The 24,230-nt window shown below is 45.7% G+C and overlaps 1 protein-coding gene across 2 annotated transcripts in view; it reads right to left on the reverse strand.

Annotated features, from left to right (window-relative positions):
• GAS7 (growth arrest specific 7) overlaps positions 1 to 23,948 on the reverse strand; it is a 117,319-nt gene extending 93,371 nt beyond the window's left edge. Inside the window, exon 1 of one of the 2 annotated variants that reach the window (XM_048054954.2) lies at positions 23,665 to 23,948. In XM_048054954.2, coding sequence (XP_047910911.1) covers positions 23,665 to 23,847 — 183 coding nt within the window. In that variant the 5' untranslated portion in view covers positions 23,848 to 23,948. The remainder of the gene's footprint in view (positions 1 to 23,664) is intronic. The other variant, XM_048054953.2, reaches the window with a different exon arrangement.
• Between the last annotated feature and the right edge of the window lie 282 nt (positions 23,949 to 24,230).

Here is a 24,230-nt window from a genome sequence, read left to right on the forward strand (position 1 = left end):
GAACAAATTGGGTAGTCCAAAAGAGAGTAAAAATCAGAGATCTGGAAAAAATGACCTGAAAGGAAGAGCAAAAGATTTTTAATATAGAGACGGAACAAGCAAGAGTGGAGTGTCTCAGATAAGTCACAAAGCTGCTGAAAAAAGAAAAATAATGGTTTATTTTCCTCTTAATCATAAGTAGGATAAAAATGGATTTAAATTGCAGGTTCAGCCTGTAGAGAATACTCAAGTTTGGACATCCTTAAAAAAAGACCAGATAACTGTTTTTCAGAAATAATGAAGGTATTATTGAGACTTGAATGAAGCAGAGGAGTGAGCCTGTGACTACAGTATGAGATATACATATGTTCCCTGAGTAGCTGTTTTCAATGATGACACTATGCTGACGTTGCCTGAGGTGACTTGGAATATATGCAGTTGTTTTTAAAATGGAAATATTATCTCAAGTATGAGATTACGTACTGAAAAGAAAACAAAATCTAATATAAGAAAATGCTACTTAGAAAATGCTAGAACTTGGAGCTGAAAGTTAAAGAACTAGGGTGGGGACTATGTAATCTTTTTTGACTGCATGCATAACACGGACTTTAATAACATTATCACAAATCATTTTCTTCCACAGGACTCTGATGCTTAAGTGGTGTGATTATTGAGAAACTGCTTAACAGTACCTCATTTCTGTCCTCTGGGGAATAATTTATGAGGAATAAAATGGATTCAACTGTAAAATCAACCATTTAGACTGACAGCAATTAGGAATAAGGCCCCAGAGACCACCAGCATATGGGATTTACCTCTCCTTAATCCTGATATTTAAGAAAAAGTACAAGACTTTTAACGACCATCAAACCAGTAATATCTCCCTGCAGAGACACAAACCAGGACATTTACAAAGGGATGTGAAAGGCCTAGGTTCAGTTTTATTTATCAATAACTTCTGAGATCAGTCATTTTTCATTTGCGTTCAGTCAATTCTGCGTCCACAAGCCAAATGTGAGAGGATTTCTTCAATCCAGTCTGAATCATGAAGCAGAAAAGCTTCCGGAGTGATCCAGTAGACCTTCCCCACCCCACTTAAATAATGGCCTTTAAAAATGCCAGTAAAAATGAATGTACTTGAGTGAGAGAGATAGATACAAGGCCCTTGTTTAAAGAGACCTGGTAAAAACTCAGATTGAGGTTGGTATGATCCCAGATCCAAGCCTGTGCTGTATTATTCAAAGAATTTTGCAGATCAATGACCTTGGATTTGTACAAAGTGGTCTCTGCCAAAGCCCTTAGGCTGCACAGCACATACATGCTTGCAACATCTGAGGGTTTCTGTACGAGGCTGAAATACAGAGTTGCCTGTTTCCTTGTCCAGCCCAGCACCCCAGCAAGGCACCCACTCTCCAGCCTTACTCTCACATCACCTTAACCTTTTCTCAGCACCACCTTTGCTCTCATGTAACCTGGACAAAATTACCTCAACGAGTAGTAATTCCTAGACTATCAACCCTTTTCACATGAACTGCTAGTAACTTTTGCACATGAACCACAGTCATATTTGCAGTTGAGGTAGCGTGAAGCTGGGGATTGCAAAAGCTTAATGTAGACAAAGCATGAAAGATCTAATGAGTCTTGCAATTATATCTCACTGCTTCAGATGGGATTCTTAAGGCCTGAAATCATGTGTTTCAGTGAAAAATACTCTATTTTGAACTTAGAATCGATGTGACATACAGGGCCAAAAGTTTCCTGATAGCAAGCTACTACCCTGTGGAGAGCAGAAAAAGAAAAGATTATTGTAGCACAGTTTTTGATACAGCTAATCTAGGAGCAATGGAAACGCCCTCCTGGAAACACAAAAAAGCAAGCTTCTAGGACATCACCTCTGCCAGCAGCTTGCCCATGCCAGTGTGCCTCACCATCTGCACCACTTCACTTCACTCCTGAAGCCCTGCATGAAGGTGCATTGTTGTGGTCTCACCTTGAATATTCTGTACAGTTCTGGGCTCCACAATATAGAAGTGATGTTAAGATACTTGGGAGTGTCCAGAGGATGGAAACAAAGCTGGTAAAAGGATTGGAAGGAATGTCCTATGATGAGAGGCTGAGGACACTTGGTTTGTCTAGTCTGGAGAAAAGGGGGCTAAGTAGGTGACCACTACAACTCCCTAAGGAGGAGAGATGGAGACGAAGGTGCCAGTCTCTTCTCCTTGACAGGTTATGCGGGAATGGCACAAAGCAGTGCCAGAAGAGGTTCAGACTCGATATTAGGAAAAATGTCTTTACTGTGAGGGTGGTCAGACACAGGCACAGGATTCCTGGGGAGGTGGTTGATGCCCCATGCCTGTCAGTGTTCAAGAGGCATTTGGATAATGCCCTCAATAACATGCTTTAACTTTTGATTAGCCCTGAAGTGGTCAGGCAGTTTGACTTGATAATCTTTGTATGTCCCTTCACAACTGAACTATTCTATTCTATGAAGTCCACGGACCAACCCCTTTGTGACATCTGTGGTGCTGCACCCAGCCACCTGAATACTTGTGTTGGGTTCAGGGAGACACAGGCAGGAATACAAAGCACTTAGGTTCAACAAAAAGTGCTACAATTCATACTGAGAGATACTTTCTGCCCTGTAAAAAAAAAAAAAAATTAAAAAAATGCATTTTCATGTACTGTTGCAACAGCCATGTCTATGAAGAAAGGAACTGGAAGCCTTAGCAAAGCCTTTCATGTACAGGCAGGTCCCACAACCTCCTGGACAACAAACACCAGCCTTGGCCTCATGCCTAGGAAAGAAGCATGACAACACAGAACAGATGCTGAATTCAAACCACAGATTGGTAACAACTCCTCCAGGCTCCTGCACTCTGAGTTAGCAATAGGAAGAACAGTTTGGCAAGACAAGAAAATTACATTTCAGTGTAGATTCTCATAGAGAGAGTCATAGAGCCGGTTCTGAGCACAGGGAGGTCAATACTCAGAGCTGGTGAAACTTCCTGCCTGAGTTCAGCACTGTAGAGTTTATCTGAGTGAATATAGGTGCCTACAGCTGTGCTCCTGTAACCACTAGGGAGAAATGGAGGACCAAGCTCCTTCCAGACAGTCTGTTTGAAAAAACACAACCCCAGAAGTACCTCTTTATTAGTTGGCTCCTAAGAAGTCTGAGTAACTCCATTTTGTCTCTTTCAAGCAAAGATGAAGTTGTTCTTCACTGTCTACATGTTACTAAGAAGTTTCCCAACTGAGAAGCTTCTCCTCCAGGACCACTCACCTGTCTACTTACAATGGACCATCACAGCAGAAACAATTCTCAAAGCTTATGAGAAACCTGCCATCCCTCTGGATTCCCCATGCTCGCCCTACTTGTGTCGCCTGCAGCAGGCTCCTGCCTGCTGACTGCACTCGGCCAGCCTTCCCCAGCAGGCAGAAGGATGTTCATGGCACAGCCTGGCAGCTAACGTGCTCCTCAAGGAACTGAGAAGTGCAAGCTTGAACCCACTCTGAATAAGAGAAGCCACATCTCCCACTTCCTGCACACAAGCTGCTCACATGCTGCAAGAGGTGGTTGTTCAAGTCTCTTCTCCCTACAGCTTTTAACAAGCCATGAGGCCCCCTCAACAATGGACATCAAATGCATATGGCCCTCTTGCACAGCCTCACATCAGACACCACAGCTGGTAGGAGGAGCTCTAGTGCACACCAGCCCCAGGACTTGTCCTTTCCCACTGGTGAATATTGGGCAGCTTTGTGCTAAGCATAAATCAACACTCAAACCCCTTTGGAGAAGCCAGCATGTCTTGCAACATCTGCACACAAAGGCTGTATGCCTCCCTTACATGATTGAGTTTAACCTGCTTGAGCACCACACCTATATGCTAGTGATCAGGTGGACATCTGGCTCTGGTAACATCTGTAACACTTTGCAATTTGTGTGCTCAAACTGATTCACCCCCAACCACTCCAGTCACAGAGAGACAAGGAAGGGATCTCAGCAACCCTGGAAACCCAGCATCTGCAACCACACGGTAAAGTACCAGGGAGCAGTGAGTTGTCCTGAGCGCTGTGTCCTGCTCTGCTCCCATCCCCACTCTTGACATTCACTTTGAATGGGCTCTGGTGCTCAGTGGTCCTGTGAGCACACGTAGCTAAAAAGCAACCCTGGGAAAACAGTGAGCCACTTTCTGCTGAGAGACCTGGACCAGCTCATACAGGGAGGTAGCACAGACCTGCTACCAAATGCCGGCTGGGATTAACGAGGCAGAAGAGGATTGAAGGGGAGGCCAGTCTAGGCCAGCTCTCCACCCTTGCTAAGCCACCCAGGCTAAAGCACCTGAAGTCAACTGAATACTGATTGTCTGAGCCTAAACATCCCTCACATTGGACTGAATATTGCAGGGCCTGTTGCTGAACCAAAACACTGAGAGTTTATGGACAACCCAAGATCAGCAGGATCTGTGTGTCTGTGTACGACTGTATACATGCCACCTTCCTACAGACCTCATAGGTTTGTCTCTACCCACCTTCACTGGTGCAGTGGTGCTCCTGCCACAGAACCTTTACGTGGTCCATCCCAAATTTCTGTAATTGACTGGATTAAGAGAGAATAGTTGGTCTGATTACAGATGGAATTTCCCTCGTGAATCCTGCACAGCTGCAGGATCTCACCATGCAAAGAAAAACAAAGCCTGCATTATCTGAGGGAAACCTGGAAGGTTATCCTGGTTTTGGCCTCACTCTAGTAGTTTTGCACACACAAAGATATTGAATCTGTGTCTAATTAATCACAGCCTACTACACCATAGCAGCACACTCAATATTGTTGTTCTTCAGAATAATATTGCTTAAAAATACAGAGAACTGAAACTTTGCTGTAACTTGTGGTTCTCATCCCTTAGAACACGCTCCTAAGAGGGAGTCTCTAGAGCTGAAAGATGTTTTCAGCATGCTCTGAACAAAAATAATGAATGTGACATTTCATGGTCTCCACTGAAAGAGAAAAATCTTTAGACAGGAGGCAGGGCTGAGATCAAAATTAGTTTTACAGGAACAGCTTTCAGATTTGGCTTGCTCTTTCCTGGAGTGATATATTTATTTCTTTCAACTGAAGAAGCTGCCTTCCTACTTCTGGAGCTGATGCCAAGCAGAGGAAAAAAAAAAAAAAAAAAAAAAAGAACCAACACCAAAGAAAAAGGAAGGCTTACAAATTTAGAAATTAATTTCTCACCTTGAGAATAAAATGTAGAAATTGCCAAGGAAGATAACATCATAAATAAAGGAAAAAGCTTTCAACCGAGGAAAAAATGTGTCCTGTGTTGTAATGATCAACTAATTCCTTGGAAATATTCTGATAAGACAATTGAGGCAGTCATAAGTTACATGACAAGAAGAAACAATTGCTGCTCCTTGCAGAGCAGAATAACACAGCTTGGGTGTACAGACTCTATTAGAGTCTAAGCTGTAATCTTATTTGTTAAAATAAAAGGAAGTATTTATAAGGGTTTTAGATGCATTGCTTTCTCAAGCCATAACAAGCTGCCCTTCAGACTGCATACCATCTGAAAAAAGGGTAGGTGACAATGATAAACCATGACCATGACCATTTGCTATGTGCCCTGCATGGCAGGTAGAACTGTTCATGACAGCTGTCTGTTGCATCGAAGCCAAACAGTCCTGACAATGCTCATGTTGCATTTCTCCACTGGGATACAGATGTCAGACACCCTGTCAGATAGCACCAATAGCTGCTGAGAGCTGCACTGTTAAATAAGCAACACAGGAACACACAAGCCCTCCACCACACAGAGCAAGGCAAAGGTTACTGGCCAGCACCACTTTTATTTTCAAAAAAGAGGTCTAATGACTCTGACTTTGGTTCTGCCATACACAATGCGTGTCTCAGAGAGACTGAAAGGTCTTGAATGCTGGGGACACAAGAGAAGGACCCAATGAGCACACAATAGCAAGGTACCACAGATCACCAGTCATTCAAAAACTCTTGGCTTTGGTCCCCATGCTCATTTTTTGAAAGTGGCTCTTGTCTCAGCACCTCTGTAGTAGATATCTTCAACACAAGCTAAATCAACACAGACCAGATTGGCTTTTTTTTTTTTTGAGAGAGAGAGAGGTTCGTTTATGGCACCCTTACAGACTGGCAAGGCTCCAGCAGTGCTGAGTATAACCATGTCCTGCAGTTTGCAATACTGGTCTCACTGCTTGCAGGTGTGGCCATGTGACTGCACAGTTTTTCCTACAGTTATCGAGAGAACAAACTGGACCTCTGATGAAAGATCCCACTGCAAAAGCTGTAGGGTAATGCAGAAAGGCCTGTGCATACACATAGCCCCCTCCCCCAAGCACAGGCATTTGGGAGAAAACTTGCTCCAAACTCTGCTAAGATTTAGGCAGTGCCTGCTGCGTGCATGCATGGCAGCTGCAAATCCTTGCAGGGCCAGTCTCTCCATTGCAGCCACTCTTGTAGAGCAATTTCCTCCTGCTGATGTGGGAATGAAATGCAGAGTTATATGGAGTATGGGGTAAGGTGAGGCTACCCAGGCACACTGTTATAACTTAGGACAATGACGTGCTATCATAGAAATAAAATTATAAATTTGTCTCTGCACACTGAAACTGAAGAAACTGTTTGGACTGCAAATCTCCTCAGTTAAACTTTTCTACCAGTAGCTCTAAAGAGTAGCATGGGATGTGACCAGCCCCGTGGTCAACAAGCCACTGAAGACAATGGGTGATAACTTTGCTATTCAGATAACACACAAGAGAGACAATAGTTTGGATTATCAGGGGTCTAAAAGGACCAGGGGACAGATGTAGTGCTGCTGCTGGAACATTTGCACTGACACAGGACTTGCAATTTGTTTACTCTCAAACACCCAAAAGCAGCAAACAAAAACCCTGTCAGTCCAGGGCAAGCAGCAAAGCAGACACAGCACATCTAGCTCTGTGTTGGTATGTGGGAATGGGGCAGGTTTGGCAGATTAAAATTCCTATGCAAAAATATGCCCTCCCATGAGATAGATGCCCTGACCTCAGACACACATCCTTTATTATTCACTGGCCCCTAAATGGTGGAAAATAAGGCTGTCTGTTGATATCACCTGCACCTCCTGCCTGACCTTGCTCTCCAGTTGGCTCACCTACGCAACAAAGAAGGCATAAAGACAGCGTTGAAAACACTGCTGGCAGAGGCTATGAGTTAGTACGCCCAGTGGAATGTAGCTGGAAAGCTGGCATCAGAGTACCCGGTACAGCTTTAGTACTTTTTTTTTTTCAGGGCACGACAGCTTTTGGGGAATGATGAAGGTGCTACAGCTCTTTCCTTAAGTTTTCTCAGCACTGGAGGAAAAGATGCATGGAGGGTAAAGCATGAAGTTTTAAGAGGAAAAAAAAAAAAACCAAACAAAAAAAACAGCAGAAGATTGCATGAGGATAGGTGAGGAGGAAACCTTCCATCCCACCACAGCAAGGGAAGAGCCCGGGCACAGCAATTCGAATCAACTTCCCCAAAGCACTTCCCTTCCATCAGGAGGGGAAAAGAGACTTTTAAACTTTCTCCCCTCTAATCACAAGCAAACACTGGATCCTCCATCACTTCAAGCAAAGCAACTAGAACTTCTGATCCTAATGTCCCAAAAGAACAATTTCCAGAGATCCATAACTTGCCCAACAAAAAGCCACTCCATTTAATACAGCCAGCCAGCCGCATTACCTATGTTCCAAAAATCACCATTTTTTCAGATGCAAGCATATGGTTGAGGAACTGCTGCTTTGCGCAAGACCCAGTGCATGGCCCTCAGTTGGCCCTCCCTGATCACCTGTTCATGTCAGCACCAGCACCTCCTCCAGTACTGCAGGAAAACTGAAAGACAGCAAGAACAGGCCTATTCATATTTAACTCTCAGAAACAAGAAAGACACATTGGCTTCAGAGACTCCAAGACTCATGCAGAGTCCACTGAGGTCAACCAAAATAAAAGAAAATGGGGACGAAGAACAACCCTTCCCGAGAAGAGCTCTGTACAGCTGAGGCTATGGCAGAATCCACCTGCTGCCTGAGCCAGCCCAGCTCTCCACATAACCTGTCTGCTGGCAAATCGACAACCAGCAGGACAGAACTGCCAAGATGGGGGCAGCTTCCCATATGACACCCATTGGAATGATCTAACAAGGTGATCTGAGTATCTGAAATGATCTCCACGTGGCTGTAAACTAACACTCTCTCAACCCAGAAGACGTGTGGAGCAGCTCTTGGCCTGGAGAAGGGAGCCTGGGCAACACTGGGTCATGGCCACATGGAAGGTGGCAGTTCCCCTGCTCATACTGGTCATACTGGAGTGGTACTCACTTGGACACCCAGAAGGAGCAGTGCACAGGTGCAAGCCTATGAGGCTGTGATGTGAAGAACTTTGCTGGGCATCACTGAATGGACCTCTGTGATCAAGTTCTCCAGCCTACTAGAGGAAAAAGTACTGCAAAAATTGTAGCTTTCAGTGAGTACGTACTTCACATAAATTTCCCTGAGTCACAGTGAGTGTAGCAGCTGAGCCCTCAGCTTCTTTCACCTTTCACAGACTGCTTGCAGTCAGTAGGTTGTTTTTAGCTGTGCATTTCCTGTTTATGGTGCTCCGATATGGTCAGAAGATCTCCTGTCATGCTCCAGCAGAGATTCCCACATCTGAGACATGTCAGGTCCCACCTCAAAGATGAGAAGATGCCAGAACAGGTGGTCATAAATGAGAGAGATGTTGGAAGATGCCATGTTGTCTCCTACCTCCTCCAGTGACAAGCTGTGCAGCACCCTGCTTCGTATACACTGGACAGCTACACCAATCACAGGATGCTGGGAATGGTGATTTTCACCAGCTACCCACCAGCTTCTAGCACAGCCATGAAGACATACACCAGAAGAACCCAGTTAGCTGAGGTAGAGACCATAATAATGTCTCTGGCCAGCACTGAGGGAGGGCTTTGTACCTCACCAATGATCCATTTTCAGACTTGGTAAATCCTGCTGGTTAGGGGCAGAGGAGGAAGCAAGAGTGCGGGAATCCAGCAAACCCTGGGGCAATGCAGCTGAGATGGGAGCCGACACAAACTCAGTTTCATTTCAAAACGATATTCCAAAAAGGACCCATAGATCATTTAAATATGATTTCATTTTGGAAATACCTGAAGTTCCATTCTTCATCCCGTAACACACTGCAGTTCAACTCCGGTCTTCATTTGGTGCCAGATATCATTGTGATAATCATCAGTTCACAGCACAATGAGATAAGTCATAGGCTCTCCTTTAAATCTAGCTATTGAGAGTGATTACTTGGCCTTGGGTAATGAATTAGCCCTATTATACAGCAGCTGGCAGAGGAGAAGCAAATCTGCTGCTCAGGCAGCTCATTACAAGGGCAGTGCTGGAACTACTCAGCCATGTGCTACACACACAGCCCTCAGCAGGATTTTTAAACAGAATTCTGCAGACAGGACACAGATTTCTCTGGGACTGCAGAATACACTACATTCATCAATCCAGTTTCTAGCTATTGTTTTCCAAGTTAAGCATTTGCCTGCCCCTTGGAAATATAATTCCTCTTCTGTGCAATTTCTGCACGGCATGTTGCCATACCGTTATCAAATTCAAACTGTTTTAATCCTTCGTTCTTTGTCACCCCCCTGCAACCTCTGTTACTCTGCATCTCCATTCTTTCTCCCAAACTCTTCCATGCTAATTATTCCTTCACCCCCACTACCAGAACCTTGACAGCTTGTGACGCTTCCTGTTCTACAGCCAAGTCTCACCTCTACAGCAACTGAAGGAAGTTTCCTTTGCAACTACTTTTGTCATACATCAGATTATCATTGTAGATCTGACTTTGTGGCTTTGTGGCATTTGGCTCAAGGAGGAGGAGCACGTGAGCACACAGCAACTGCAGAATTTTGTTTTGGAAAGCTGAATGAAGCGCTAAATAAGTGAATTAGAAAGGATCAGGAAAACAAAGCAGATCCAACCAGTCAATTTAAAAGAACATTCTGAAAGTGCCTATACATTATCAGAATAAAAAAAGCAGAATGAAAGAATATGCTTGATAGTAATGTTATAGCCATGATGGCATAAGACTATCTGTTAGGTACTCTTGGGAGAGCCGGCATCTTCTGTTAGACCACCTATCAGAAGTATGCTTGTGAAAATTCATTCCTTCTGTGAAACTTTCAGAAGAAAAGAAGCAGTCAAGGAGCAAGAAAACTACTGTGCAAAATAAAAAATTGATAAGCCAGAGAGCAAGGAGCAGAAAAAAAGAAGAGGTAGTCTTCTTAACTCAAAAGTCTAGCAATGGAACCACAAAGGTCTGATGATGCAGCTAATTTCTCAACTAATTCAAGAAAAGGAGAGTGAGAAGTGTGTTGTAAATATTTGCAAGTGATACATGAAGCTACTCCAGTCAAAAGCCTGAAGAACTTTGATAAGTACAATAAAGAAGTAACATCATAGCAAGCAAACTACACTAGTGAGAAATGCTAAGTATTATATACGGGAGTAATAACTGGAGTCCTACACACATAATTCCTGTTCCAAACAGTGTCCATCAGCTCAAAGATCCTTGCTTCTCCCTCTTCCACAGAAGCTGGTCCTTTGGCAGCACCGTGTGCTCTCGTGAGAGTAGAAGCCTCATTTTAACTTCATTCTTGCTTTCCATTCAATTACTGCTTTTTCCTTAACAGTTCCAGCACTGCTTGATCATGTCTCTGATTGAATCAGTGTAAGAAGGCTAACAGAGGCAATGAGCAATGCTGAAATGCCAGAAAGCACAAAGTAGGCTTAGTAAGAGATGAAATGTAACTCTGAGTTAACAGACGTGTCTCTGAAATGTAAGGAATATTTACAAGAGTTTTAAATAAAGGATAGGGACAAATATGGGAAAAAGTAAAACCAGCTTGGGACTCTTAATTATGTTGTGATGCGCCTCCCTCCTCACTCTCAAGCTTTTCTCCCTTTTATCCATTCCTGGACTCATTGAGTGTGAGAGGACACTTCCAAGGCTAAGATGCAGTGCTAATGGGATAACTTAACAATTGCATGTGAGGCGTACAGCCCAGAGGCAGCTTCCACATTTTTATATGTAATGTACCTTGCAGCATCACCCGTCTTCTAGCAGCACTCTTACTAGCAATGCTGTCTAGCTCTGCATTTGATGTAGGAGAGGCAAGTGAGGTTGCAGCTGGGCCAGGAAGTCCCCCTGCAGCTTTCAGATCAGCTGCGTGTTTTCCTTACCTGGGAGCAGGCACTCTGTGGTAATGCCGTGGAAAGCTCACTCACGTCTTCCTTCCACATCTTGACCATCACAGGTCTTCACAAACTTTTAAGTTTTAATTACCTTTCATTGAGCTTTCTTTTTCCCCATGGAAAAAGATAACACAGAGCAAAAGAAAAAGGCATGGAACTGATCAATAGGTGTACACATAGCGATACAAGACAAAACAACTGATGTTGAATGTATTCCGTTTCCACCAGACACCCTGGAAACTGCAGCAGCAAAGGTGCAAAGGGCTATTTAAAGTTGTCATTGGGCTGGGAAAGCCCTGGGAGATACGTGCAGTAAAGAAATTTGGTGCCCAGACCAGCACTAGAAGGCTACAGTGCTTTTGCTGTCAGCATCACAGTGCAAGTATCTGTGGCTCAAGAAGAATCTGCAAAGAGTCTGTTCTTACCAAATACAGGACAAAGTGCCTGACAGCTGTCCAAAAATGCCAAGGAAATATTTTTGACCTCTGGGTCTGCACCTGCCTAGGAGTTCAAAGATCAGAGACCAAAGGTCTCTGAAAGCCACCTGTCAGTCAGCCTAGATTCATTGCAAAGGGGCCCATACCAGCAACATAGACTGTTTCCAAGCATTAAGAAAGGCATATGTTAAAAGGTGCTGGCCTGTTCCACTGCTGTATATGTTCTACAAAATACAGAGTGATAGTTCTTGAGTAACCCATGGCATCCTCCTTTAAGAGTTTACCAGCAAAAAGGCTAACCACAAATGTACTAGACTAATACAAAAGCTATTTTGATAGAGTGATGTGGAAAACTGGATTACTAGCAGGAACAAGGAGTGCTTCCCCCAAATGGTTACCACAGTGTGCACAGAGAAAGTCCTCTGGCAGCCAGCATGCAGTGTCAAATCTGTAGCACCTGGTGTACAGCCTGCCCTGCCTCCCAGCCAGAATAAGTTTTACCAGCCAGAAGTGCACTTTTGCTGGTATGGCATGTATGTAAGGGCTCTCACTGTAGAGGTGCACTCCCATGCCTAAACCCCCTGCTCTGCCTGCAGCCACATGCTGCATGGGCTTGGCCTGCCTGCCTACACTGCACATACAGTGCAGATCTGCACAGCTGATGGCCCAGGTTTCCTGCCACACACCAGTCCTTTACAAGAGGTCCTCTTAATAAGTAAAGGTTTACACAGTGGCATGAAATAAAAAATCCAGCCAAACTATTTTTTTTTTAATTTTTCAATAGAGACACTTGCAGAAGCACCCCGCTCTTGAAAAACTAACTGAAGAAACTGTTGGCCTTGATTTTACACTGTTCTGCACTAGATCATAAGTGGATCATACCAACACAAGGGAGTACAATTTGTAATTACATATGGCCAAAGACATTTTAAACTGACATAAGCTGATGACTATGTGCAGAGCACAGTATGGGGACCGTCAAGTCCATTACGCTTTTTTCAGATTTCCCCAACAGGTACTTCTTCTCTGTCTGCAAATTCTGCCCAGATGCAGAGCCTTGAACCATTACTGGAAATGTGCACAGTAGGGATCAGCCACCACAACAAGACCCAAGCTTTTGGGAGGCTTCCAGCAAATCTACCATGTATGCACAGTGAGACACATCCCATAAATGTTGGATTCCGAAAAAAATTCACAGAACAAGTGTTCCCTGGAAGTGCCAGAAATCAAGGACAAAAATATCAGTGCCTTATGTCAAATATTCTAAGACACAAGTTAGCAGTGCTGCTTGCCTGCTACCCTCGTTAGGCTGGCTCCCCATGCTCCACTGATGGCACAAACTGGATGAACATACGGAATATTAGAAGTATCACCCTTGCTGCCCTGAGTTACAATGTGGCCATGGTGAAAACAACTGCAAGAGTCCCGAACGCTTCCAAATACAGACACTATACGCAATGCTGCAGAATCACATACTTGTTTGTTACTATTATTACTGGACTTCTCCAAAACAGAAGAATGCCCTATCTTTGTGATTTTACATAGGGTCGGTATTCAGTGAAAGAATGAAAACAAATCCCTAGTACATACTCAGACATTTAAGACTCTGGAAACACAGAAACAAGGTGTATTGATGATAAGAACGTGCTCCATGGAACATACATGTGCCCCTGTACTCGGCTCTGGTGAGGCCGCACCTCGAGTACTGTGTTCAGTTTTGGGCCCCTCGCTACAGGAAGGACATGGACGTGCTCGAGCGAGTCCAGAGAAGGGCGACCAAGCTGGTGAGGGGTCTGGAGAACAAGTCTTACGAGGAGCGGCTGAGGGAGCTGGGCTTGTTCAGCCTGGAGAAGAGGAGGCTCAGGGGCGACCTCATCGCTCTCTACAGTTACCTGAAAGGAGGCTGTAGCAAGGTGGGGGTTGGTCTGTTCTCCTACGTGCCTGGTGACAGGACGAGGGGGAATGGGCTAAAGTTGCGACAGGGGAGTTTTAGGTTGGATGTTAGGAAGTACTTCTTTACCGAACGGGTTATTAAGCATTGGAACGGGCTGCCCAGGGAGGTGGTGGAGTCACCATCCCTGGAGGTCTTTAAAAGACGTTTAGATGTAGAACTTAGGGATATGGTTTAGTGGAGTACTTAGTGTTAGGTCGGAGGTTGGACTCGATGATCTTGAGGTCTCTTCCAACCTAGAGAAATCTGTGAATCTGTGAATAAGCAACCATGGATAAAAACCCAGTTATTAAAAAGACCAGTTAATTCTACCCAGTCACCACACATGCAAAAGTGAAATGAGCAGAAAAAATCCAAATCTGCAAGTATCTTCTGGTCTTGGTTTCAGGGCTGAATTTACCAATTTGGAAATCAAAATAAAGTTCTTTTTAGAAAATAGTGAGTATCCAACGTATTCCCATTATTCCTTTAAAAAGTATTCAGTGTAACATACTGTGTAATATATTCAGTGGATGCTGTTTGCAGTGCAGCCCTCAGGACATCGAACATGCATTTTGCATCCACACCAGAAAACGAGACTATCACTACAGAAATCTCTTGGTTTTCCACAGGATGTGTGTCCCAGAGCACAGTATGAACAGGGAATTCTTCAGTGAACTAAGCAGTCTTTAACTGAGTCTTAAAATGATCTATGTTTTTCATCTTCACTCTATATCCACCCCTAAAATGCAGGTGAGTGGCAATTCATTTCATCTTCAACATCTGCCAGGCAGATATCAGCAGTGAGAGGTTTCAGACACCCTTTGTAATCCGTGGGTGAAAGACATGAGCGGAATAAGCCTTCTGTGACCTGTTTCCATCTTCTAGAAAAGGATAAAGAAAAACACTTTTACAACTTCTGTTCTGTGCAATTTCTGCAAGGCAAGAGATTTGATTGTTCTCACACGCTACAGTCACAGCATCCATGAGTTCAGCTTCTACATGATCCCTTCGTGCAGAGGGCAAAAGAGCTCACAAAAATCCCACACCTATCAACAAGACCCTTCCTTTCAGAGGTTTTTGAGTATTTATGGTACTATACAGTTTTTAAATTCTAACTATAACTTTGACAGTCAAAGAAAATTTTCACAACACATATAATAGATGACACTTAAGAGCTAGGGATTAGGACCTGCACATTCTCACAAGGCTTTAAAATACCTCAAAAACCTTGATCAAAAAGTAATGTTCTGGTAACAAAACATTATTTCTTTACTCTTTTAACATGAGAAAATAATTGTTTTGTTTTGTTCACGTTTTTCGGAAATGTCAATGGTCCAATGACCAGAAGTTTCAAGTCTGAAAAGTTACAGCCACAGAAAGTCACAGATGTCAGAAATCAGAAATGACACTTTGAAACTAAAATGCCTGTGTGGTCAGAGCTGCATGTATCACTGACTACAGAAACATGCTGGCTAATTGAATCATCCCTGCCCTGGAAGAACCAAAATTATCTTTCTTTGCCTGGAAGAGGTAGACATGGGGAAATGCCAACCCCTCTTCAGCCATGCTTACTGCCTCTCCCCAGCACCATCTTTCAGTGGCAGCAGGGCAGTCAGAAAGCACAAGCAGGTACCACAGGCATCCCTGGGCAGAGCCAGCAGGAGACAAGAGTACCAGTTCCAGCCTGGCACTTGCTCAGCCAAGGAACTTAACTGTTAAGTGTGAAGCAACAGAAGCGGAACACTGTGTGGGTTTTTTGAGCATGATGCCATGCTCACTTGCTAGCCACTTGATAACCACAGAAGGGTTCAGCACTCACACCCTTATCACCCTAAATTAAAGGTCAGATTCCTCTCCCATCACACAGGACTACGTAAGAGAACTACTACTTATTCCGCAGAGTACCCTCCAAAAAAAGCAGTGATAGCAGCCACAAATTACCCAAGATCATCACATATCACCCTATGTCCTTGTTGCTCTCTGTGACTTTTTATGTTGACCTTTTGAGGGGAGAGACGGAGGAATGAGGGAATGTCAGGTAACTAAGCCAAAGGATGTAGAAAGACCTGCTAAGAAAACAAAGCACCATCGCCGCATGCAGGAAGTATAGACGCCACATATAAAAAGCCCAGGCCTCTGGTACTCAGAGACAGGCAGGTACTTTGCATACGCAGCCTCACCCTTATTTGTATGGTCATCAAGTAAAAGCTCTACTACAAAAGCTGCCAACATCTCTCTTCTAGCTGTATCACACACATTATGTAACTCCCACTGCAGCAGAGAACAGCTCCTGCAGCTGCTCACACCAGCCCTCGCTGTGGCAACGTGCAGCACAGCCACCACACTGCAGCACTGGCTACAGCAATGCTCATTCCTAGCACTGGCGGGAAACCTTCTGACAAAATGTTTTGGGGTGTTTTTGTTCAAAATACACTCCAACATCAAACTGAAGAAAGCGAAATAAAAACATAATCTTTTCTCTCTAAGAATAAAGATTTCATCAAAATTCTGTTTCACAGGAATGTTTCAAAGTTGCATTTTGTCATGAAGTAGAATTTTCTTTGCTAATCAACTTGCAGATTCTCATTTCTCCTTAAGCACACTGTCTCCTTGGATGATACCAGTTTACAGCAAGATATATCTCAGCATGGAAATTCTCTACAATTTCTCTGCCATTATAAAATAAATTAAAAGCATTATCGTCTCTATTAACTCCTTTCATACTTGTTTTTCATGACTACCTGCGTACAACGAATAAAGCAGTTCCTGCCATGCCATGCTTCCTGCAGATAAAGGTGCCACAACCTCCTGTCTCAGCTGTTTGCACTTTTCCATGTCTGTGTGTCACAGGTAAGATGAGTTTCCTCCTGAATATTACACAGCAGTGGAAGTAATGCATAATACTGTCCGATGCCTGCAGATGCACCACGCATCAGGGAAAACACGTGATTCTTTCCTTCCAAAATGTAACATGGTTCCAGTAAAGTGTGAAAGTGCAGACAAGATCAGTGGCAGCTCTCAATCCTACTCAGTCCAGCTAGCTCAGTTAGATTCCAGAGCCACCTCCATCCATGCTGGAAGCACAAACTGTGCTTCACATGAAGACTTACATCTGTGGGATGGCTGAAGCTATAAAAACTGCTGACAATTATCAGCAAATTTGCATATGTTGCTACTGCTGCTGCTTATATAAGTGATTTCTAGCCAACCACAAACACAAAAAGCAGTACCCAAAATAGATTTTAAAACAAACCACTTGCAAATGTGACTGAATGACACATGTCCCCACCTCTCTAAAAGTCACATCTCTAGAAAAGGCAGATGCAACAGCCAGCATCCCCCCAGAGGGCCTGAGTGCAAAACACCTTCTGGAGTACATGCTCCAGAGCTCTAACCTCACCTTCTCCTTCTTGACATTTATGGTATCCCGCACCAACACAGGCTATGACAAACTGGGACACACTTGAAGCTTGTCCTAAATTGCTCTCAGGTCTAGAGCTGTGCGGAGACCTGTCTACACACATCATCATGCTAAGCATACCTCATGCAGATGGGGCAAGGAGCCTCTGTTTAGGAAGTATTTTGTTGCTTTCAGCTGTAAAGGAATCCTGGAATTGTCATTCACTGTATCGTACACCACATTCCACCTGCACTGCACCTGTGTTTGCTGTGATGGAGCTGGTCTGAAGCACTACACAAGGCCTGTAGCTGCACAGATTCCTTTTTGCATCAGCATGGTAAGGAAAATTGTTCACCCCATGAGTGCATGTTGTGGTTTAACCCAGCCGGCAGCTAAGCACCACACAGCCGTTCACTCACCCTCCCCTCTCCCTCTCTAGAATGGGGGAGAGAATCAGGAAAATGAAGCCTGTGGGTTGAGATAGAGACAGTTTATTAGGACAGAAAAGGAAAATACTAATAATAATGATAATAGTACTACTAATAATAATAATGTGTACAAAACAAGTGATGCACAATGCTGACTGATGCCCAGCCTGTCCCTGAGCAGCCAGTCCCCCCACCTCAGCCAGCCACCCCTATATATTGTTTAGCATGACGTCAGATGGTATGGAATACCCCTTTGGCCAGTTTGGGTCAGCTGTCCTGGGTCTGTCCCCTCCCAGCTCCTGCTGCACCCCCAGACTGCCCGCTGGCAGGACAGAGCGAGAAGCTGAAAAGTCATTGGCTTAGTGTAAGCACTGCTCTGCAACAATTAAAACATCAGGGTGTTATCAACACTCTTCTCATCCTAATCCAAAACAGCACCTACCAGCGACTAGGAGGAAAATTAACCCTATCCTAGCTGAAACCAGGACAGTGCAGCAGTCTGATACAGTTTCTCCATGGTTCTGCTCAAATGGTCAAAAGGTTAAACCAAAAAAAAAAGTGCACAAGAATGAGGGAATAGCCAGAAGAAGTAGGTGACAGTCCCTGGACTGTCAAGTCTCGTTGCTTTCATAGCTATAAATCACCAAAGGCAGGGTGAAGATTGGAGCTGATGGCATATCTACTCCATCAGATATGAATCACAGACAACAATATCCCTCTTTCCCAAGCTCTCAAGTATGAAGAAGGATGTTACTTGAACACAAATCAAGCTCAGTCAGAGCTAATCCATATGAATTTAGCAGCACCTTTTCAGACTTCTCTGGTGTGAACTGATTCTCTTGTTGAGAAAAAAAAGCTGGGTCCTGTTTCTCCATTAACCTACTATCTCCAAGAGTACAACAGTGCAAGAAACAGTACTTGGCTTTCCAGTACAAGAAAGACAGGGACATACTGGAAAGACTCCAGCAAAGGGCCACAATGATGTTTAAGGGATTGGAGCATCTGTCATACAGAACTGGGACTATTTAGCCTCAAGAAAAGAAGGCTCGAGAGGGATCAATGTGTATAAAAATCTATGTGGGGCACTAAAAAATAAACCAGATACAGTCTCTGCTCATTGATATCCACTGAAAGTACAAGATGCAGTGGGCACAAGTTAAAACACTGAAAATCACATTTAAACATAAACACTACAAGAGATTGCCCAGAAAGGCTGTGTAGTCTCCATCCTTGCATGTATTCAGAACCTCACCAGTGAAGCAGGACCAGGTGATCTCCAGACATACGTTTCAGCTCAGCAATTCTGACAAGACCAAGGCAGCTTCCCTGACTGCTACCAAAAGACCAGGCCTAAAGGAGTCCACCTGGAATCCCATTACAGAGCTAGTCCCTTCCCGTGTTCTCTTCTTGTGGAAGAGACCTACAAACATCAAGGCCAACTGCCAGACCACTTCAGGGCTGACCAAAAGTTGAAACATATGATTAAGGGCATTATACAAATGCCTTTTGAACACTGACAAGCATGAGGCATCAACCACCTTGCTAGGAAGCCCATTCCAGTCTTTGATCACCTTCAAAATACAGAAATTTTTCCTAACATCCAGTCTGAACCTCCCCTGGCACAGCTTTGAGCCGTTCCTTCATATCCTATTATTGGTTACCAGGGAGCAGAGCCTGGCACCTCCGTCTCCCCTCCTCTGAGTCTTGCGGAGAACAAGATCACCTCTGAGCTTCCTTTTCTCCAAACTAGACAAACTAAGTGTCCTCAGCTTCTCCTTGTAGGACATGCTTTCCATTGGATCCCTTTTGATCTATTACAGCTGTATCCTCTCCAGAGCTTATAGACATCTTTTATCCTAATTATCCCCCGCACACATTCCACTCATCCTCCAGCTCTCATTGCTTCTACCATTGCCATAACAGGGACCTCCCAGACATCACTTCCTTCTAATCCACCACTGCGGGCTTGCAGCAACCATGGTAGTAGGAACCGAAGACTGCCAAACCTCTTGACCTCCCTTTGCCTCTCTTGCGTCACATTTACTACAGTTTCAGTCCTTTCCTTGATCTCCTGTGATGAATGAATTGAAAATACATTTTTGCCAGCAGGAGAACCCATGAGGCAAAGGCATTCCTCAGGAATGCCCATCTCTAGCACTGGAGTTTGTTTCCCACAGGCCACCTTCATGGTTTTCTCAGAGCTGTCCAACTCCTCATTTGCCATTAAAACCAGTCCTGGTTAACAACCAGGCACAGATACCCATTTTTCATTGCAAGAGTCTAGCACTACCATTCAGTGTGAGTAAGCATACAAAGAGGAGCTGCATGACCTATCCTCAAATCCTGGGTAAGACAGCCAGAGCAATGCAGAAGCATGCAGACGCTCCTCGTGATCAACACTGGCAGCTCCACAGCTCTGCTGGCCAAGAAGAGAGATAGGTGCTGCTGATGCAGTACAGTTCCTCCCAAGTCAGAGTTAACACTGGGAACAGTCCTTCCTCCTCATTTGTTCAGAAGGAACCTGCATGCTGCAGGCTGGATGAAAAACTAACCACTCAACCCTAGAAGAGACTCCCCTTTCAGCTGCTTTCCTTCATTCCTTTCTCCCTTTCCTCTTTCAGCTCAGGAACAAAACAAAGAGCAGACTTTAAGGGAAATTTCACTGTTGGTAAATGTGAAGTAGTGTGAATGAGAAAATCCAGCTTACCCATCTGTGTACAGTGACAACCTTAAAGTAACAAAGGCTTCAGAAAAAGGACATCTCCTTTGGGTAGCAGCCAGCCACCTGACAGACTTTGCTGCAAGGAGAAGCAGTATGTGCCATGCAGGGCAAACCCTGCCAGCCCTGGCCTTGGACAATGCCACGAGCCATGTTCATTCACTGCTGTGGCAGAATATTCAGCCAGTTATCCTTAAGGGTAATGAGTTATGGGTCTACAGAGAGAGGAGTACAGGTACCCACTAGAGTGAACAACAAGGAATGGGGAAATGAGGGCAGAGCCAAGGGAAGGATTGTATCTTCCTCTTTCAACAGAAGTGTGTAGCTAAAAAATTTACCTCACAACATAGTGTTGAACCTTACCAAAAGCTGCAGGGCTGGAGCACTCAAAGACAACATGAGTGCAGGTTGGTACTGAAAGGAGAATCATGTTCATGGCTCCATCTGGCTGTGTGTTTTCCTCACCTCCCTGGTGCCAGTTCCAGTGTCTATGTGGTTGAGTGGCAGCTTGGATCAGAGAATGGAAAAGGAGGGTATTTCTGTCGTGGTGTCTTTCAGTTAGATCAGGTCCTTGAGCAAGCTAACCACACACCTAAACATCAGGGAAAGGCTACTTGCACAGAGCCACGAGAGTGACACACTAACAGAATTTTCTCATTCTCACACATCCACTTAACTGCAATGTGTGCTAGCTACCTGTGGTCCCATAAATTTAGTTAATTAGCTCTTGCCCCTCAGTACAAGAAGGACATCGGGGCCATGGAATGTGTCCAGAGAAAGGCTACGAAGCTGGTGAAGGGCCTTGAACACAAGTCCTGTGAGGAGCGGCTGAGGGAACTGGGGTTGTTTAGTCTGGAGAAGAGGAGGCTCAGGGGAGACGTTATTGCTCTCTACAACTACCTGAAAGGTAGTTATCTTCTACCTAAAAAGTAATTATCTTCTAGCAGATAACTAGTGATAGGACTAGAGGGAATGGCGTCAAGTTGCGCCACGGGAGGTTTACCTTGGAAATTAGGTGACATTTCTTCTCAGAAAGAGTAGTCAGGCATTGGGATGGGTTGCCAGGGAAGTGGTGGCATTGCCATCCCTGGGGGTGTTCAAGGAAAGGTTGGATGTGGTGCTTAGGGACATGGTTTAGTTGGTGATATTGGTGGTAGTGGGAAGGTTGGACCATATGATCTTGGAGGTCTTTTCCAACCCTAATGATTCTATGATTCTATGAATTCTTTACCTATTAACACTGGTCCATAGACCTTATTAGGAACAACCTCTGGAGGAAAAGAAAACATGCCAGAGTAAACACCTCTCAGCACTTGTCGTCTTTCTTACCTTCCTTCTGAAGGTTTATTCAAGAGATGGGAGTTTGGGCTGCACGGACCATCAGGCAGCAACAAAGTTTTCAGTCATACCCGAACCTAGGGTCAGAGAGGCACAACTGGGAGCTCTAAGCACCATTCTGAGCACAGCATAACACACACAGAATTAAGTGGGAAGAGAGGAGTTTGAAAGAGGGAGGTGATATAAAACCAACCGTTGTGTATGACTTCCCACTGCCTTTGTTGAGCAAAGTTTGTCTCATCTCATGATACACTTTGCCTCAAACAATGTCTAAATTCCTGGTTAGATGTGTAAATATTTGGCAATGTAAAAGACCACAAACATTCACATATCTCAGTAAATGATCTTGTAGGTGGCAAAACTGACAAACAAAAGGACTCCCACACTCCTAAACTATAGCAAAAAAAAATCCCAAATGCTTCAGCGGCAGTGAAAAGTCTCTGGCCTCACTCTTCTAGCATTGAGGGTGGAAATTTTGCATCCCCTTTTCTGTCCTTCCAGGTAAGAATGAGAAACAGAAACTTCATTGAAATACCAGGGATATTTTATTGATTTGGACCAGAGAATCAGAAAGGCAATTGCAAATTTGCAGGCAAAATATTGTCCTACTACAAAGAACCTTCTGCTCACAAAACATGCACCTCGGTGGGCCTGGTTCTGCTGAGGGCTGTGTGTCCTGACGCTCTGGATTTCCCAGAAGGTGAGCATGAAAAGCCTGGGACAGATAGTGTCTTCCTTGCATATAAGCAAAGCAGGCTATCCTGCAAATTATATATTTCTCCTTACAAATCTGGACGACAAACAGAGGCCGACTTGCAAAGCCCTGCACTGCTAACCACATCGGCACTGTCACTGCAGGAACACATACTCACATCCTAGGTTAAGTTCCAAATGACACCACACAGAATCACACACAGAATCATCTAGGTTGGAAGAGACCTCCAAGATCACCCAGTCCAACCTCTGACCTAACACTAACAGTCCTCCACTAAACCATATCACTAAGCTCTACATTTAAACGTCTTTTAAAGACCTACACGGATGGTGACTCAACCGCTTCCCTGGGCAACCAGGGCATGGTCATCAAGGGAAGAGCTGATGGGCTCATAGCAGATTCTTGCTTTGGTACAAGTTGTTTCAAAATTCACTTTCAGAAATGCAAGATTGTGAAGGCACTCTTTGTGGATGTGTATTTCACACCCAAATTGTGTCTGGTTTCCAAAGGAAAGAAAATAATAAACTCAGAAGCAAGCAGTTCTGTGGGAATACAGCTGGTGCCCTAGATGTCATGGCCCTGAAGAGCGCAGACGCTAAATGAGCTGATCAGCATCCTGATGGAAATATTATGACCTTTGAGTGAGGATCTCTGAGGCTCTCTGGGGCAATGCCACACATACTGACAGCAAGGTATCACCAGCCAGCTGGGGAGCTGTGGCAACAGAAGGGACACATCTGAATCTTCCACACCATAAACCCAAGATATGTTTAGTGAAAAAAAATAAAAAGGAGAGGGAGAGGGATGGGGAAGGGGAGAGGAAGTTGCCCAGCATTTGGTCCATCCTGCATGACTAACAGGAGCTGCATCACCTCTACCACTGAATTCTGCTGCTGTTTAGCAATTGTGAATGAAGTGTCCAGAGGAGCCTGCAGCTCAACGTAGAGCCTGAACTCTGCCACTCTGTGGCTACAACTGTGGGTACCAAAGGTTCTTGCTGCCGCAGCAGGACTGGGCAGGCTCCTCCTTCTCTGGTCCTTATCAGCACCAAGCACACTCCGACTCTTGGGTGGCCAGGGCTCTTTTCCTTCCCTGGGCACAGGGCTGACTGATGCCGAGGTGGGTCCCCGACGGAAGCGCCGGTGTGCTGCCGTGCGTCTGCCCCGTGCACTGCTGGCACTCCCCAGTGAGCCGAGCTGCCGTTCGGGGCTCAGCCGGCCAGCGGCTCAGCCCCGGGCAGTGCCCGGCGCGCAGAGTGCGGAGCGGCGATGGCACCGCTGCAGGACCGCTCCGGGTCCCGGCCCGCCCGGCCCGGCCCTGCCCGCCGAGCGGCTCCCTCCCGGCCGCCGGCGCTCCCCCCTCCCCTGCCCGCGCTCCCCCGCCGCCCTGTCGGCGCAGCTCGCGGCCCTCCTCCTACCTCCAGAAGCTGCACGTAGCTGGCCGGGAACCAGCCGCGCAGCCCGTCCTCCTTCTGCCCTTCCCACCAGCCGCCGTCCGGCACCTGCAGCACCGTGATCAGCTCCCCCGCGGCGAAGCGGAGACCTTGCCGGTGCCGCTCCCCGGAGAAGGGGTACAGCGTCTGGCAGCGCGAGCCCGACATGCTGCCAGCCAGGCGGCCGCGCCCCGCCGCAGCCCGCAGCCCGCCGCCCGCCGCGCGGCCCCGGCCCCCGCCGTCGCTCAGCGCCCGCTCGGGGCGCCGCCGCCCGCCCCACGGCGCGCAGGGCTGCGGGAGGGCCCGCGCTGGCCGCGCCCCGCGCCCGCCCCGTTCTGCTCCCAGGGCGCGGCGGCCGCCGAGCACGGGCGAGAGCGGGGAAGCCCCAGCGCCCGGCGGCCCCGGGCGCTACCGGCTTGCAGGACGCGGAGGGGGAGAGGCGGGGGGGGGGGGGGAGGGAAGAGGAGGCGGCTAAAAGAGGGGGAAGGGAGAGGAGAGCGGGATGAGGTGGAGAGAAGGGGGAGGGAAGGGGCGGAGGAGGGGAAAGGGGG

Source organism: Anser cygnoides, chromosome 19 (assembly GCF_040182565.1).
Source record: "Anser cygnoides isolate HZ-2024a breed goose chromosome 19, Taihu_goose_T2T_genome, whole genome shotgun sequence".
NCBI lineage: Eukaryota > Metazoa > Chordata > Aves > Anseriformes > Anatidae > Anser > Anser cygnoides.